General features: G+C 42.0%; 1 protein-coding gene across 5 annotated transcripts in view; it reads right to left on the reverse strand.

The window, feature by feature from the left end:
• The window catches only part of LOC147025830 (nucleosome assembly protein 1-like 1-A), a 211,558-nt gene that overhangs the window by 144,422 nt on the left and 49,636 nt on the right, over window positions 1–17,500 (reverse strand). For 3 of the 5 annotated variants that reach the window (XM_085880679.1, XM_085880681.1, XM_085880683.1), the window contains exons 10-14: window positions 16,657–16,802; window positions 12,473–12,498; window positions 2,875–2,997; window positions 2,674–2,700; window positions 1,613–1,669 (exon numbers count right to left, since the gene is read on the reverse strand). In XM_085880679.1, coding sequence (XP_085736805.1) covers window positions 1,613–1,669; window positions 2,674–2,700; window positions 2,875–2,997; window positions 12,473–12,498; window positions 16,657–16,802 — 379 coding nt within the window. Of the gene's footprint in view, window positions 1–62; window positions 258–337; window positions 504–1,612; window positions 1,670–2,673; window positions 2,701–2,874; window positions 2,998–12,472; window positions 12,499–16,656; window positions 16,803–17,500 lie in introns of those variants that run through there. The other 2 variants (XM_085880680.1, XM_085880682.1) reach the window with 2 other exon arrangements.

Genomic DNA, 17,500 nt, shown 5'->3' on the forward strand with positions numbered 1-17,500 from the left:
TATACCAGATTTGCTTTGGTTCCCTGCAGAACACATCACAAAACATCCAAAAATTTAGATTATAGATTTGAAAGACACTATGGGGATAGGCAGTCCCTCTGGGGGATAAGTTGCGAGGTCTGGCAGTGACTGCATAAAATCATATCGGGTGGTGTGATGTGGACTTGGGTGTCTGGCTTCCTTCTTGGGACTGCGGTGCAGCAGTTTGTCTTTATTTTGATTACACGAGCAATTATAGGTTGAAAAGTGACCACAACCTGAAAACAAATGTTGGAAAGGCCATAAAATTCATACAATCACACAAATGCTCAAAAAGAGTCCAAGTACCCCAAGACCTTTGGCAGGACAGCAAACACAGGACATAATCATAGCACCAAAAAACAATATCAAGGAGGAAACATTGAATTGTACAGTTAACTAGTGCTGAGGACACCAATGTAACCAAGTTGAGGTCAAGCGCGACAAGTCAGGCTCGACACTCAGAAGGATGAATGTCTTCCACGCTATATGGAAGAGAAGACAAATGGAACCTTGTGTCAAACGAACAGTGAAAGCAAGAAAAATAAATAAGTTAACAAAAAAATTAAAACAAAAGTGCTCGCTTCAAGTTGCGAACAATAACTTGCAATGGTCCAAGGACAGTTCACCCAACCCCTGATCAGGCCATTCAATAACAGCAGAATATGTTACACTCCCATTTGTCTTCGTATGCATGTGGCAACGAGATCAGAGTGCCCAGCAATGCTGCAACCCCATCAGAACAAGCAGATAGGCCCATCAAGAACAGCGTGAACAACTTTGCATTGCCAAGGCTTTTTAGTGGTCGGGTGCCTCCTTCCGGTATACCCAAAGTGTTGCCAAACAACAGGGGAATTGGGTTGGGGGGGGGGGGAGTGCTGACCAAGCCAATTGTACTGAAAGAGCCAGGAAAGAGGTGGTTAAGAATCAAGAGCAAAACTTGAAGCCTACTAAACAAAAGGGCATCTTGGGAGGCCGTGCATCATACATGCCTGAGCATGCCTAAAACAATCGGACATTTCATTTCCAACGATCCAACAAGCCTTTTTGTCTATAATACACTTGCAATTTTGATCGTCAAACCAGAGAAAAGTCAAAACTGAGAAACATGGTAACCTTTGGACAAAATGCTCCCATTGGCATGATTGTTGGCTGCAGGCAAATCAAGTGCTTTCCTGAAAGCAACAAAAGAATAGACTTTTTGCTTTGCAATTTTAAACAGACATTTCCACCTCCCGTTCTGATGAAAGGGCAGTCGTTTCCAACACTTACAAAGCAGCCTCTACACTCGTTCATAATTTTATATTCGCCTGTTTGACCTTCCTTTCATGACACTGGGATATCAGCCTCAAGCCACATAATATTGTCATATTCATTTATTTATTTTCATGCAGGAAAATAAAATAAATAAAATGGTGAATCTACTTCATCATTTGGAAATTACAAAGCACAGGGTTCATTACCTACAAATGAGTGCAAGGTCCATTAAATTTTTTGGAAAAGTGTATGCAATGCCTTCCTTCCAAACTGGAAGAGACCATGGACAAATCAAAAACCAAGCCAGTCTGCCATGAAAGGAATGTACAACGCTTACAGTGGGATCATAGTCCGCATCTTCGTCGTCGTCATCTTCAGGACATTCATCTTCTTCCTACAAACGAGTGAGACAAAGCAGCAACCTTCATGACACGCGACAAGAGGGGAATCCAGACTTCCAAGGTTAATGCAATTAAAGGCAATGTTGGACGGCTCAGGAACAAACCAACACCCACCCACCCCCCCCACCCCACCCCACGCCTTTTGGGACATTGACTTGCTTTTCAACATCGAGTTTGCCATGAAGCCCCTGGTTTCTATTTTGGAAAGCTCTGGCTGAACCTGCTTACAACCTTTTGCAAATGTAAGGGGAGAGCACTGGTGTGTGCAGTCATTTCGAGATAATCTCCATCTTTGCAATGCTCCAATGCCCCAAATTTGTACGCAGCCAAGTCAGAATGCCGAGCTCACTACAGTTATACGGTTTATTTAAAAAAAGAAAAGAAAAAAAAAAAACTCACTGAAAGCCAATGATTCACAATATCCAAGCAACACGTTGATGTAGGGAAGGAAGGGTCAGGGTGCCACAAAGCCACCATTTCATTTGAAATGCTCAAATCTTTAAGCATTCCACCACATCTTCCTAACCCCAACAACTTTCATAGTTTAAAGGGTTGAGGACCGGCAGGATGGCCTCAAGGGACCCACGCTCACCACTAAGCTGTCTAGCATGGGTAATCCCGATTCAGGTATAAACAGTCATCGCAGTGTTTCACAGGTAGGGAGGGCATGTGCCGTTTCTCAAATGGACATTAAACTGGGAATCCCACCAGCCAGCATTGGTTGGTGGACCTTAAAGATCCCACAAGGCCTTCACAGAGGTGGTGAGCGATTGCCAGCACTCAGGAAAAAAATTGAATTCCTGCACAAACCTTAATCAAACGTCAGGCCTGGCCAGTCGGTTCATGAAAAACTTGGGCAAAGCTGGGAATAATTGCGGTCGATAATAAAAAGGGGAGGAATTTGGAAGTTCATCAAGTTCTTACAAATATTTCTCAGAGAAAGAAATTTGACTTGGGCACATTCTATTGTGGGATGGGAAAATAAATAAAATCTTACCTCCTCTTCTTGACCTTCCTCATCATACTGTAAGAAAGATTGCAAACATATCATCCATTAGGCAAGATCCAGGCAAAGCTGCTACACAATTCAGGTGAACAAGAGATAAATAAATACAGTAAAGTTCAATTTCAGAAACCATAAACAGAACAAAAGCTCGTTTACAAAACCAATCAGTACAAGGAGATAAGGTCGCCATACATCATCCTCCTCATCCTCAATTGCTTCCCCAGTGAAGTACAGCACAGCACGAGGTACAATGCGCTCTCGAAAGAAATGCCCAATTTCAAAATCCGTCGCCAAAACAGACTCCGCTTCATCATCCTGAAAAACAAAAAATATATATACAGTATATGAAAAGGATAAAGTACAGCAGTTTGAAAGTGTGATCGGTTAAAGGGAAAGAAAAAAATAAAATAAAATAAAGAAGGAAACAAAGACTTCATTAAATTTGCAAATTTTTGACATTGCAAAACCGATAGGAAATGGCAAAAGATGAACTCGACAGTGCGCAACAAACACGAGGAACCGACGATGGTATATGCAAACCCAATAAACCACAATCTTTGATGCAACTCGAATTCAAAACGAGGACACTCGGTCGAGCGCATACCTCCTCCACACAACGCCCGATTCATGACAACATATCAGGCCCAATACATTTTTAAGACATCATGCTACATAGTTTTTGGCCCGATCTCTCAATGCTGAAGAATCACTTTCAAAATTAAATAATTCTCGAATCCAGATCTTCACCGAAATCGAATCAGTTCGGCCTTGTCACACACCCAACCTGTCAACAAAATTTAACAAGGAATAACAAGGATATCAAACACAGGTGGAGGCCATTCAGCACATCATGCCTGCACGAACACAACACCAACCCATTGACACAAGATCCAAGGACGAAAATGCAAAAAATGTTATTAATGAAATTAATTATTTTTGTTTTTTTGTAGTTTTTGAAGCCCCCCCACTCCCTTTCTTCCCCTCAGGGGAAGGGGGGCATGGACTTTGTTAAAAACACATCAACCATACAACCCCCTTGACAAGACCACCAACAGCACTCCGGACACATGCACACAATCATCCATCAATGCTCAAGCTACCCAAAAGTCCTCTCAACATCCCCATACCTTCCAGGTACCTATCCAATTCTAATTTAAACTTATCTACTTTTTCTGCTCCCACTACCTTTCCAGGGAGGCCATTCCATGCATTCACCACTTTGAGTAAAAGTCCCCTGCCGGACTACCGTCTTAACTCTCCTCTTCTTTACTCTCAAGCTATGGCCCCTGGTGCTATCACTGTCTACTCTGTTGAATAACTCATCTGCACTTATTTTATCTATACCTTTTATAACCTTAAACATCTCCATAATATCTTCTCGTAACCACCTCCTTTCGAGTGCACAAAGCCCTGTCTCCTTCAGCCACTCCTCATTGCTGAGCCTCGCTCGGCCCGGAATCAATCTCGTCACCCTCCGCTGAACCTTCTCTGTGGCATCTATGTCCTTCCGGAACTGTAGTGACCAAAACTGCACACAATATTCGAGATGTGGCCATCACTAAATTCCTGCACAATGTTCACACCACATATCTTGATTTATAATTGATCCACCTCCGAATGCAACCAAAAACCCTATTTGCTTTACCGATAGCTGCCGGGCACTATGCTGCCCACTTACCTCCCATATCTATTACCACCCCCAGATCCTTCTCCTGTGTGACTCCAAAATTACCCCTTTAATCCTGTAATCTCTATTTTAATTGTTCTTTCCCATCCCCAACACCTCACACTTGCTCAGTTTAAATTCCATCTGCCAATCTTTTGCCCAATCTCTGCAAGTATCAATACATTCCTGAATCTGATCACCACCCCCTGGTGATCATCTGGACCTCAATGTCTAACACCTTCCCCACAACTGAATTCAACTTAACAGGTCAACAGTTCCCCAATTCTTCTCTGGATCCTTTCTCAAATAATGGTGTTACATTTGCTACACTCCAATCCTTTGGTACCTGTCCTGACTCGAATTATTAAAAATATCCATTAACATCTCGCTTACCTGCTCAGCCACTTCCATCAATACTCTCAGGTGCATACTATCTGGACCCAGAGCTTTATCTTCTCTTAGATTACAGAGCTGTTCCTTTACCTCTACTCCAACCTGGATCTTCTGTAAAAGCCCTTCCTCACCTGTTCGATAGATACTCTCAGCTATTGGCAATTCTCCTGACTGTTCTTGTGTAAATATTGAAGCAAAGTACCTGTTTAATAAGCCTGCCATCTCACTTTCATCACTAACCACTCTCCCGGTGCCACTCCTCAATGGGTCCACACTGGTCTTTATCTGTTCTTTTTCCCTGATGTACTTGAACAAAGCCTTGCTATTATCTTTAATATTCTTAGCCATGTCCTTCTCGTACTTTTGACTTGTCGAGTTATTTTCTTAACTTGCCTCTGTTTACTCTGATAGTGATATAAATCCAACTCTAGTCCTGTTATTTTAAACCTAATAAGGCCTTAGTTATTTTATAACTTGGTTTACAGATCTGCCGACGGTATATTTGCCAAAATGAAATATAAAACATTTTTAGCCTGTTATATTTATAAATTTTCTGCCAAAAGTTTCAAAACCCGAAATGTAAATTTCGGCATTTATTTTCAAAATATAATTTCGCACGCGCACGCAACAAAATGCCGAGTCCCCTTTAACCAAACTGCACAGTAGTCCTCGGTCATAGCGTCTGAGCAGTGGCCAGCGTGGTTCAGATTAACTGTGGTTTCTGGGGCAAAAGTGATTGTTAAGAAGTATGTCAGCGGTACAAATTCGACTATTAGCGATTTAATCACGCAAGATCTTGACGACGAATATTCTGGCCCAACGATTGCATCAATTCAGTGCAGCAGCAGGGATGATTCGCAGGCTACTCTCGATTGTGCCGATTTTGTTTCCGACGAAAGTTGTACACCGCTGTTCGTATTGAAAGATTTCGGTGTCAAGTACATCAAAGTTTCCCTGTGAGATGCTGATATTCAGCCTTCAACGTTATATTTCAACCTGCTGATATTCAAAGAAATCAGCCTGATATGCTCATGGGGATGGGGAGACAGTACGATCAGATGCCTGCTGAAAAGTAAGAGCTGGTTATGGCTCCGATTGACTCCAAGCAGATACCTTTTTTAAATCATATCCAGCACTATGCACTGGTGTGCACGCACACATCTATGACTTGGACAGTAATTTTCTCAGCAATGTTTCCATTTGTTTGATGATCCAACAGGTTTCTATAAGAAAAACATGCCAGACTATATTGTAAAAACAAGTTTTAATCCTTCTTTATTGTTATTCACATCAGATGATACAGTGAACATGGGCATCCTGCATTTGAATGGTCTTCCATCTTCAATGTTTTCTTAGATCCTCCTGGTCTGGGATTTATATTTGTTTCCCCCCCCCACCTACCGTTGTCTTTTCCATGGAACATCTGAAGAAAAAAATCATAAAAATATACAATTTCTAAAAATTGAAATTACATTTATATTTCGACCTACCGACCCTACATTTTAGCTGAAGAACTATGTAAACCAAGTTGTAAAATAACCAAGGCCTAAATGCCTTCTGCTTCTCCTTAGTGTTCCTTATCTCACCACTCAACCACCCTGGCCTCTGCTTCTAGTGTTACACCTCATTGGAATGAACAGATTCTGCACTCAACACATTTGCTCCTTGAAGGCTTCCCATTTCTCTGATGCTGATTGTCCTGTTGTTGGTCTCCCAATCTACATCACCCAACTCTCTCCTCATACCCTCAAAGTTTGCATTCCTGAAATCTAATAGTCTTCCTCTATCCTGAACTCTAACCCTTAACAGAATCTTTGCACACAATGTTATGGTCACTTTCTCCTAAATGCTCCCCGACCTGCACCTCCACCATATTGGGATCGTTACTTAAAAGGAGGTCTAACACTGCACTCTCCCTCATGGGCAAAATCTACAAACTGAGTTAAAAAGCAATCCTGGACTAAAACTCGGAAATCCTCATCTGCTCTGTCCTTTCCCTGTTCCTGGACCCAAACTATCCCTGGCAAGTTAAAATCCTCCATAATCAATACTCTTCCCTTACCAGGTGTCCTTTTGAATTATTCATGTACTACTACTTCTCCAATTCTCTCCTTCCTATCACACCAATACACCTTGCAGCCTTCTAATCCTGTCCTCCAATTATTCTCCTCCTTAAACTCACTGCAACTATATCATACTCGTGCAATCGACTTTGGCTTCAAGCTCTTCCATCTTATTTAAACTTCTGGCATTGAGATAGAATACGTTTAACTTTTCCCTTCCTGAAATTCTATTTTCCTGCCTGGCCTGACTTATCATAATTTCAGCCAGATCCAGCCACAACTGAGATATCCTGCACACAGACAGAGGAAGAGGAGGAGGAAGAGAGGAGATTGGGACCACACTCTGTGCAGAGCGTTGGTGCTGCTTAAGCAGTCTCCTTGGCTATTGGGCACAATCCTGGACAGGTCACCACTCCGACACAGTATACCAGCATGCTGGCACTCATTTGCTGACCTCAGAAGGATGACAGGCCGAGTTAACCCCACCTGGTATTACTTCAACAGCTAAGCGGGATTTGAACTCAGGACCCAAGGATCCAAAGCCCACCACCCTAACCATTAAGCCAACACCAGGCATACACAGACAGACAAAGAGGTGAAAATAACATCCTTCACCTTTGGTGGCAGAGGTAAACAATTGATGGCTAAATTTCGAAACCACCACCAATTTTAGTAAACAATGCAATTGTGGCCAAAAAAAAAATCATAAACAATTCCAAACCACGTAGTAAGGGCAAACGGACATTAAAAATAAATAAATTTGAGACGATTACAAGTTATCGGTGCAGGTGGAAAGCCTTTTATGTGGCTTGATGGGACGAGTTCACATGAATGGTCAACTTTAAACAAAGGGTTGGCAGCACGAACAGAACGTCCACAACCAGGTGGTGGTTTTTTTTTATTAATTTATTGCAACGTATCAATTGTCAACTTGACTGGAATTGCACTGTGCTCAGGAGACAGAAGAACAATTGCATCGTGCCTTAGCTTGCTTGGAAAAAAATGTTTCTGGAAGCTACTCAAGTGCATATAAAATTTGATTACACAAAGAGCAAGTACAAGTCAATCTGTGAAGATTTCGTGGTAATCGCGCAAAAATCAAATAAAAAAAATTGCCGTAAAATTTGCTTTCCTGACACGAGCAAACATAAGCCAGTCATAGTGCGGAAATCACACAGCAGAACTTCAAAATGTTATGCATTTTTTGAACATTCCATTCCAAGTCTTCAAACATTGTCATTCCTTGGTAAACTGTCTGCAAGACCTTGCTCACATCTCCATGGAGATTGTTGGCCCATCACCCATGTACTACATACTGTGCCATCCAAAAACCATCAACATTGACAGAAGCTCCAAAGTTCTGCTGTACCAATCACTGGGAGGTCAATGGCCAGTTCTAAATACTCATGAATCCATCCATGTGGCACGCATTCTTGGAGTATCCTTCCGCTTCCTCGTGATGCTCCACCGAAAAAAAAAAAAAAACAAGCTTCCTGCTCACCTGTCCCCTTTTGCTGCTACTCCCATTTGCAGGTCCTCTTTCAATAAAACTTCCATCCAGGGATTAAAATGGGTATTAACACAATCTTTGGTTCTTCTCCATCCAAAAACAAACTTCATACAACCTACCCCAACCCCCCACTTCCACTCATTGTTACCAAGTTTCCACCATTCTTCCTGTTCATTCATCCTCTTGTTTCATTATGTCAGTATGTTGCCTCCTACCGTGTCAATTTAATGCACAAAAAGAAAGAAAAGAAAAAAAAATCAAACCACACGCATCACAAACCAAGCGCAATTGATTGAAAAAAAAAAATGACTGCCATCAGTGCTCCAGACCCCCAAATGCATTTTAAAAGGACAAGGCAGAGGTTTGCAGTCAGCCTTTTGTGGACAATGCAGACAGTGCCAAACTCCTACACATTTCTTTGAATTTGAGGTTTGATACGAGTTGGAAAACAATGGCTCCATTGTCTGCTTGCAAAGGCCAGAAAACACACACAAATTACAATACTGCACGAATAATAATCATAATAGAGGAAGCCCAATAATTGACATCGATGGAAACTATGAAAAGAAACTTTTTTTTTTCAGAAACAACACGTTTTTCATCCTTTTATGAAACATGAGTGCAACATCCATCAAGATGGATTTTTGGGAGGGAGGGAAGGATCAAATAAAATGAATAAAAGGCGTGCAAGGCAACAAGCCTGAAACTTCAACACGGGAAATGCCAAGTTTCCGGAAGGGCACACGACTCTCCTCTTCCAGCCCAGAGAGCGCACACAACAGATCCACTGTGTGAACTGCTACTGTGACTGTCTCATGTTCAAGAAAGGGCAAGACTACAACAGTCAAACTCCTTTTCCACAAGATTATTTCTTTTGCACCAATTTGACAGCGACCGGGCACAAGAGCAGCCAGGCAGCTAATGGTACTAAATCAGGTGCACTCAAAGAAAAAAAAAAAAACCAAATGTAAGCAAATGATAAGCTATGCCAACTTGCAGGTCCTTCATCTCAGCTTTCCTTAAAAAGCCAATGGCAACTGTAAACCACCCTCATCCTCCCCCCCCCACCAAATAAAACCCAAGGTAAAGGCTAATTATATATATTTATATTCTGTCTGACCCCACTATTCGCAGGGGATCCATTCCTGAAAAATGTCGAGGCATCGCTATCATGGTCTCGGTCCATGGAACAGCAATTACACAAAACAAATCAGGACAATATAAAGGGACCAGCAGGGGGAAACACAAACAGCAGGGCAGAGGGGGGAAAGGAGATGGAAATGAATAGATGAGGGATGCAGGTAACAATGAGGGGTAAGGAGGAATGCAAAGGATGGACAATATGGATATATAAGCAAAATTGTTTGACCAGTTGGATTTTGTCATGGTTTGAGGAAAGGGAAGAGGCTGCAGCCTTCCTGTCTGAAGGATGAGGGATGTTACAGCAGAGTGTGGAGTCAAAGAGATTGAGGATTTTCCAGTCAGTGAGATCATTGAAAAAGATAAGGAATAATATGGGGCCTGGAACACTGCCTCACGGTACTCCAGCCTTGACAGGGGGAAATTAATGAACCTTTTGAGAACCACATGTCTGCCAGTGTGGAAAGAAAGAAAGAAAAAAAAAAAGTCAGTAATCCGAGAGTCGTCGGCCTTGGATTCCAGAGGCAGAGTTTGGAGAGCAAGGCAGGACACCAGACTGCATCAAAAGCTCCAGATATGTCCAGAGAAACGGCCCTGATCTCATGTCTGATATGGTTGGGAGAGTCGAAGCAACATGGCCAAAGTAGCATGACCAGGTCTGAATCAAAATTGATGTTCTGATACGAGGCCGTTGGAGAAAAGGAATGATTTTATATCAACTGCAATGATGGATTGCATGACCTTGCTGATTGGAAGCAAGCTTATGAGGCTACAGTTAAGGGGATCCATTTTGCACCTTTAAGTAATGGTGTGATGTTGGCCGATTTACAATTTCCCAGGTGGATATAGAACACCAGACATGCCTGGTGTAAAACAAAAAAATACATAAAACCCATGAATAAACAAAGCGCAAATGTCGGTCACTTTATGACCCACAAATAGTGGGATCCCACAGTACTGCACCGTACTGTTGGACCACATGTGTATTCACGGTTGATAAAATGCAACTTGTTCCACATTCACAACCATGCAGGGGTGCAAATTAATGGCCGCCCGGTCGCCAATGGCGCCTAACTTTTGTGCTGGGCAGGTACACAATACTGCCTTACCTGTCCGGCTGGCGAATCATCGGTGATTCCTGTTATTTTGTACAATTTGTACTAGCTTCTCTACTAGAACTACTGTTTTTGTCTACAGAAATCACCGGTAATTCTGCGGCGGCCATTTTGTCTGTTTTCCTCTCGTTCCAAATCACGCGCGATTGCATGAGATTCGACGGTTTGGACACATTTTCTCATGCCCAGGTTGGTTAAATGAGTGAATTTGGGTAAATGAGTGAGTTTCATGGGTGAGGTAAGGTGAATGAGTGAGTTTGATGGGTGAGGTCAGGTGGATGAGCGAGTTTACACGTGATGTTGGGTGGACGAGTAGTACCCCCACCATTGTCCATCACCCACAACCCCCCCCCCCCAACAGCCAAAACCACCCCATCACCCACAAAAATGCCCCCCCCAGCACTACTCACAACCCCCCTGCCCCCCCATCTCCCACACAAAAAAGGTCATCACCCACAACCTCCTTCTCCCTGCATCATTCCCCCACCTCCACCCCACTCAAACTCTCATCCATCCATCCAACTCACTCATTCACTCATCCACCCAACCTCACTCATGTGAGTATATGAAAAGTGTTTGATATCAAATTTGTGACTTGTCTTTATTTTATCGGGCCGGTAACTTTTTCTAGTCACCAGCCCTGCTGGCCGGTGGATAAAAATGTTAATTTGCACCCCTGCCGTGCCTCGCATATTCACAATTTTTCACGAGATTTTTGATTTTTCCCTCACGAATCACAACCCCCCAGGAACCTTTGCCTCTTTTGAACATGCCCCAACATTCACAGCATATTCTAAGAACACATTCCCACAGCACATAATAAAATCACCCCGTGTGCACATTTTTCCCCCTCCCTTGATATCACTCTCACCACCACCCTGATGTTGGTATTTCCCCCTTTCCATTCTTCTATAGCTCTTCCACAAGCCCTGAGCCTGTATACCAAAATTGATTGTATAATCCATAACCATACAAAACTTCCTCCCAGTCAATACTGCACATGACAATCTTCCATTCATCAAGTAATCCAACATAGTCACCTTCACTACTGCAAAAGGCAAAACACCACAGATCCTCCATAAATCGCCATTAAAGTCCTTTTTAAAACAAGATTCGCATAATGTGTCCCTCCATGTGAGACGCACAAATGAGGACCGAAGCAAAATGGACCAAGTAATGCTGCGTGCACAAAAATTAATAAATAATATTTAAAACTGTCCATTCATGTGCAAATGCTCTCTCCTCAATGGCTTGATTTCCAATCATCAATTTGGATCCAGACCATGTCACTCTACCCTGGATATGCTGCTTCTGCTGTCCCAACAATGCAAGACATGAAATCAGTCATCTCCCTCGATATATCACATGCCTTCGATACGGCCGAGCACCCTGCTCTGCTCACCAAACTGTCTTCCTGTGGTATCCAAGGCCATTTCCACTCATTGCTCACAGACTTCCTCTCCTGTCACAACCAACGTGCAGCCCGAAATGGAGTTCTTTCATCCCCTCTTCCTGCCCAGGCTAGAGTTCCTCAAGGCAGCGTTCTGGGCCCTGTTCTTTCTGGTTTTCCTCAATGACTTCTCCGACCCTGGAAAATCTATCTCTTTACTGAGGACTCCACCCTCTGCCGTACCATCTGTCATCCCTCAGATCAGCGAGCAGCAACCTCTTCACTGCAGATCTGGACAAAATCACAAGCTGGTCCAACACGTGTAACATGTCCTTCAACCCTGACAAATCCCTCTTATGATGTCTCTCCAAAAGCAAACAAATTAAAGCAGAGATCAGCCACAGGTGACACCTTGTAATAAACAGGAAGTAACTTAAAACAAACTCTCCTTTTAAACAGCCAGAATTGTAATTGAGATCAAAAAATAAATTTTAAAAGAAAAAGGGAACTTACCAACTCTCCATCAGGCTCCTCTGGAACTGCAAAAACAATTTAAAAGAGTGAAGCAGTTAATTTTGAACCAAACAATGGGGTGGGTAAATAAATAAATAATGCTCCTTAAATTAACCAAAATTTCAGGATAATCATGCAAGCTCAGAATTGGTCTTGGACATCTTTCGGCATCAAGACTTCATCAGCAAGAAGAAAATGATGCAAATGGAACAGACATGGCAGTTTACACAATGAGGGATAGATAGCTTGTCTGATACCAAGAAAAAGGGAAACAGGATCTCATTGCACAACCCAAATGGAAGGAAAGCAATGTCTGAAGCCACCATGCCAAAATCATCCAAGGTGACGTCTCCATGGGTAAAACATGACCACAACACACCTCATCAACTCGGTGTCCAGAAAACCAAGTCATTACTCAACTTGGACTCAGGAGCCATGGGAGCCAGACTAACTCACTCAGACTCAGAACAATCCAGGAATATGATTGGCTCTTCACTGTGTGACTAAGCTTCCAACTGTGCATAATGGACCAAATCAAAAACAATGTTCACCACACTGGACAACATCCTCTCATTACAGTGGACAAGGCTTCAAGCCCCACAAGCATCAACTTAATAAATTGGTCACAAGATGGTCACCCATCAAACATTCCATCACATAATTACCAGTTATTGACAGGGCTAAGCGCATGTAAGTGGTAACCACTCTGTTTCAAAAATGTCAAAAAATGAAGTTTGTTCCATTACCTTCTCACTACATTTTCCTGAAAGTGCAAGTCAAACTGAGTTCAGAACAAAAATCTGTATAGCTTAATTACATATACATATACATATCTATATATATATATATACATATATATATATATATACATATATATATATATATATATACATATATATATACATATACATATACATATATATATACATATACATATATATACATATACATATACATACATATATATATACACATATATATATACATATATATATATACATATATATATACATATATATATATACACATACATATATATATATACATACCGTATTTTCACGACCAAAAGGCGCACCGTGCCAAAAGGCGCAGTCTCAATTGTGTGTGCCGTTCCTGTATTTGACACACACATAAGGCGCTCCTCACGATAGGGCGCGGGTTTTATATGAATATCCTCTACTACGTACGTCCGCCGTACAACAACACACTCACACAAGCACACAAGTGTGCGTATTTAAAAATAGATCGGGAGCAAAATTGAGTTTGGTTGTGCTTTATTAAAGTATTAGTTACAAAAATACTAAAACAATCAAATACCGGTAATAGTCTTTAATCAAATCCATCGAAATCCTCATCCTCTGTTTCGGAATCGAACTGCGCTAAACCCAACCTAGCAGGTCCACCTTCCTCGCCGTCAGAGTCACTTTCTGCACCGTGCGGCTCCTCCGAAATGATGCCGGCTTTAGCGAAAGCTCGGACAACAGTGCCAGCAGACACGTTAGCCCAGGCATCAACAATCCAGTGGCAAACTGTGGCGTAACTCGCCCGGCACTGCCTTCCACCCTTTGTGAAGCTGTGCTCTCCTTCGGTCATCCACCGCTCCCACGCCGCTCGCAGCCTCACTTTGAACGGCCGGTTCACGCCGATGTCCAGCGGTTGGAGTTCCTTTGTCAAGCCTCCCGGAATCACAGCAAGCGTAGCGTTCATCTGCTTCACTTGTATTTTCACGTCGTCGGTGAGATGAGCACGCATAGAGTCATAAATCAGGAGCGAAGGTGATGCGTGGAAAAAACCACCCGGTCTTCTTACATACACCTGCCTCAGCCACTCCTTCATCATTCCCTCGTCCATCCAGCCCTTTTCATTTGCCTTGATAATGACGCCTGCTGGAAACGTCTCTTTAGGCAAAGTCTTCCTCTTGAAAATTACCATCGGCGGCAGTTTCTGTCCATCGGCGTGGCAGCCAAGCACAACAGTAAACGAAGCCTTCTCATACCCCGTTGTGCGTATCGCCACCGTGCTGGTTCCCTTCCTCTCCACCGTGTGACTCACCGGGATGTCGAACGTGAGCGGCACCTCGTCCATGTTGGTGATGTGGCTCGGCTGGATCCGTTTGTCGCAGATGTGCTTGCTGCAGTAGGAGCGGAAGTTTTCCATCATTTCTTGATAATCCGCCGGACGTTGCTGCGCTATCGTAGTCCTGGTCCGGATGGAAAAATGGCACCGTTTCATGAAGCGAAAGCACCAAGACGGACCTCCGTGGAAATGTTCGATTTTCATTTCCTCCGCTATCGATACTGCCTTCAGTCGGATCGTGACCGTCGAAACGCTCCTCCCACTTGCTCTTTGCTCAACGATCCACTGCTCAAGTCTTTCCTCCAACTCTGGCCACCTCGCCTTGTTTCCACGGAAACTCAGCTGCGTCTTCTTCACCTGTCGCAGCTCGTTTTCCAGCTTCCTCCACTTTCGAACCATCGACTCGTTGATCTGGAAATTCCTCGCCGCGGCTCGATTCCCATGTTCCTCCGCATAGCTGATCGCCTTCAGTTTAAACTGAGCTTCATAAGCGTGTCTCTTTGCCATTTTCGGGGTTGTTAAAACAGCAATGTTCTGCATACCGCACATACCTGTTCTTTTATACATAAGCCACGCCCACATTTACCCCCAGTTCTAATGTTCACAAATACGTCCGCCTTACAATGACGACACACAAAGGGCGCACTGCACTATAGGGCGCGTCGCACATTTTGACAAAATTCTAAGACGTTTATATGCGCCTTATAGTCGTGAAAATACGGTATATATATATATATATATATATATATACATATATATATATACATATATACATATATATATATACACATATATACATATACATATATACATATACATATATATACATATACATATACACACATATATATATATATATATCGAAATATGATACTTTGAAGAAGGGGTACCTATTCTGATGGTTTTGCGAGTTTTCAATGAAATTACCCAATTTTTCTTTTTTGGCAAAATAAATGAAGGTCATTGTATGTAACTTATTCTAGCAACTAATCTAATAATCAAAATACCAATTTCTGGGATTATTAAGAAATAATACATAACTATTTTTTATTACTGCTCTATTCAGTGACTGTCAGATGCTGAAAGGAACTAAAAGAGAAGATTTATCAAACAAATTCTTGGATGTAAATTTTCAATTCAATCAATTCTGGGAGTAACACAAAGCTCTAAATTCTCCAAAACTGTTTTAAATTGCTTTCTAAATTAATAAAATATTTTTAAAGAAAATTAATTTTTAAATCAAATTCAAAAAAGTGACGAGCAGTCGGACAAAAATGAAAAATTACTCTAAACCAAAGTCATGCATGTTTTCAATTTTTTTTATACTATTATATCTATACAACTGTGCCCCACTTGTAAATAAATTTTAATGAAAATAATCGGATGCACAGAAGAATAAAAGCATTTTTTTTTTTTTTAAAAGTGACGTGCAGTCGGACATTTGGGTTGGAAAGTTTGGTCAAGCCACTGTAATTAAGTATCCACCCGGATCATTGGTAATAAGTTAAATAATTTAAGACACGTAAATATGAGTTATTGATAAACTAGTCATTTTGCTAGGGGATTTCATAGTCCCAGGCTCGAAAAGGGCAATAAAACAAGAAAAAAAAATAAAAATATGCCAGAATGTGCATAGATCATGCGAATCCACCACTGACCGACACAAATGCTAATTTTCTCAGACGGTGGGTGACAACCTTTTGATCAGATGAGAAATTTCATATAGAATGTTATACATGTTGTATTTTTGCATGGTCTAATATATGTCATATTTTAAGGTAAAACAAGAAAAAAGGCCAATACTGGGCATGTATATTCAATAAAAATCCTGTAGATTCAGTAATACACATCATAGACCCATGAACCTATATATTTTAAGGTCCTACAGAACACTGTCTGTGCAATGAACCAAATTTCATGACCAGTAGTAGTCTGACTTTCAAAAATGCCACTCAAGTCAGGGTATGCCCGAAAATAGGGGGGGGGGGGTAACCACTTACATGCGCTTAGCCACAGGTTATTATACACAGTTTTGTAAAATACTGGCCACAATGCACACATTTAGTTCAAAATGTACAAAAAAGGCTCATCAACACAAAGCTACACACCTTGGGGAGGATTAAAGAAATTGAAGAAAGACTCGTTGGGGACAACCTTCGTTACCGTCCGTACTGTGCCCCTCCCTTTGTGTTTCTGCTTCTTCTTGATGGTCTTCGTCGTTACATTCTTGCCCTTTTTCCAGTCAATCTTGCAGCTGTGGACAGGAGTCGAATCAACCAACAACAATCCAACAGGTGTGCCAGCAAATGGGTTCACAATCACAAAAAGTTGACAACAGCGAGTGAAAGATTATTGGAAACACCAATAAAAGTGTTGCACCTAAAATTTGGCAGGAAATAGGAATCGGAAAGATGAAAACTGGAGAGCAAGGTGAAAACAGGAGGGCAAAGCAAGCTTACCAGCGTTAAAAACAACCTTCAGTCCATAATGGAACATGCTTCAATATGTTCAGGAAAATGTGACGTTCACAACAAAATCTTATTTAAAACCACTGAAAATACAAAATAACCTGCCTGCAAAGATTTAAGGACAAAAAAAAAACTCCCCCAGATATATGATTGAGGTTTGTGGAAGAGCAAGAGCAGAATGGAAGGGAACAAAATGGAAAGGGGGGCACCAACAGCAGAGTCGAAGCAGGCAGGAGTGAGATCAAGGGAAGGGGGACAGACGGGGATAAGCCAGCTGCCCACAAGATCAATAAAACAGCAAGGAGGAGAAAGGCAAAGCAGGGATGCAACAAAAGGACCAAACCAACAGAGCAGTGAGGTGTGGGCATGGGAGACAGTCAACCAAAATAACCTGGGGGAGGGTGCTGGTGAATGAGGTCATTTGGGGTAAAAAAAACAAAAAAAAAACCTTAAGTATAGATGGGGATAACCTGAGGTAGTGGTG

Source organism: Eptatretus burgeri, chromosome 5 (genome assembly GCF_056783735.1).
Source record: "Eptatretus burgeri isolate ZD-2024b chromosome 5, Ebu_testis_v1, whole genome shotgun sequence".
NCBI lineage: Eukaryota > Metazoa > Chordata > Myxini > Myxiniformes > Myxinidae > Eptatretus > Eptatretus burgeri.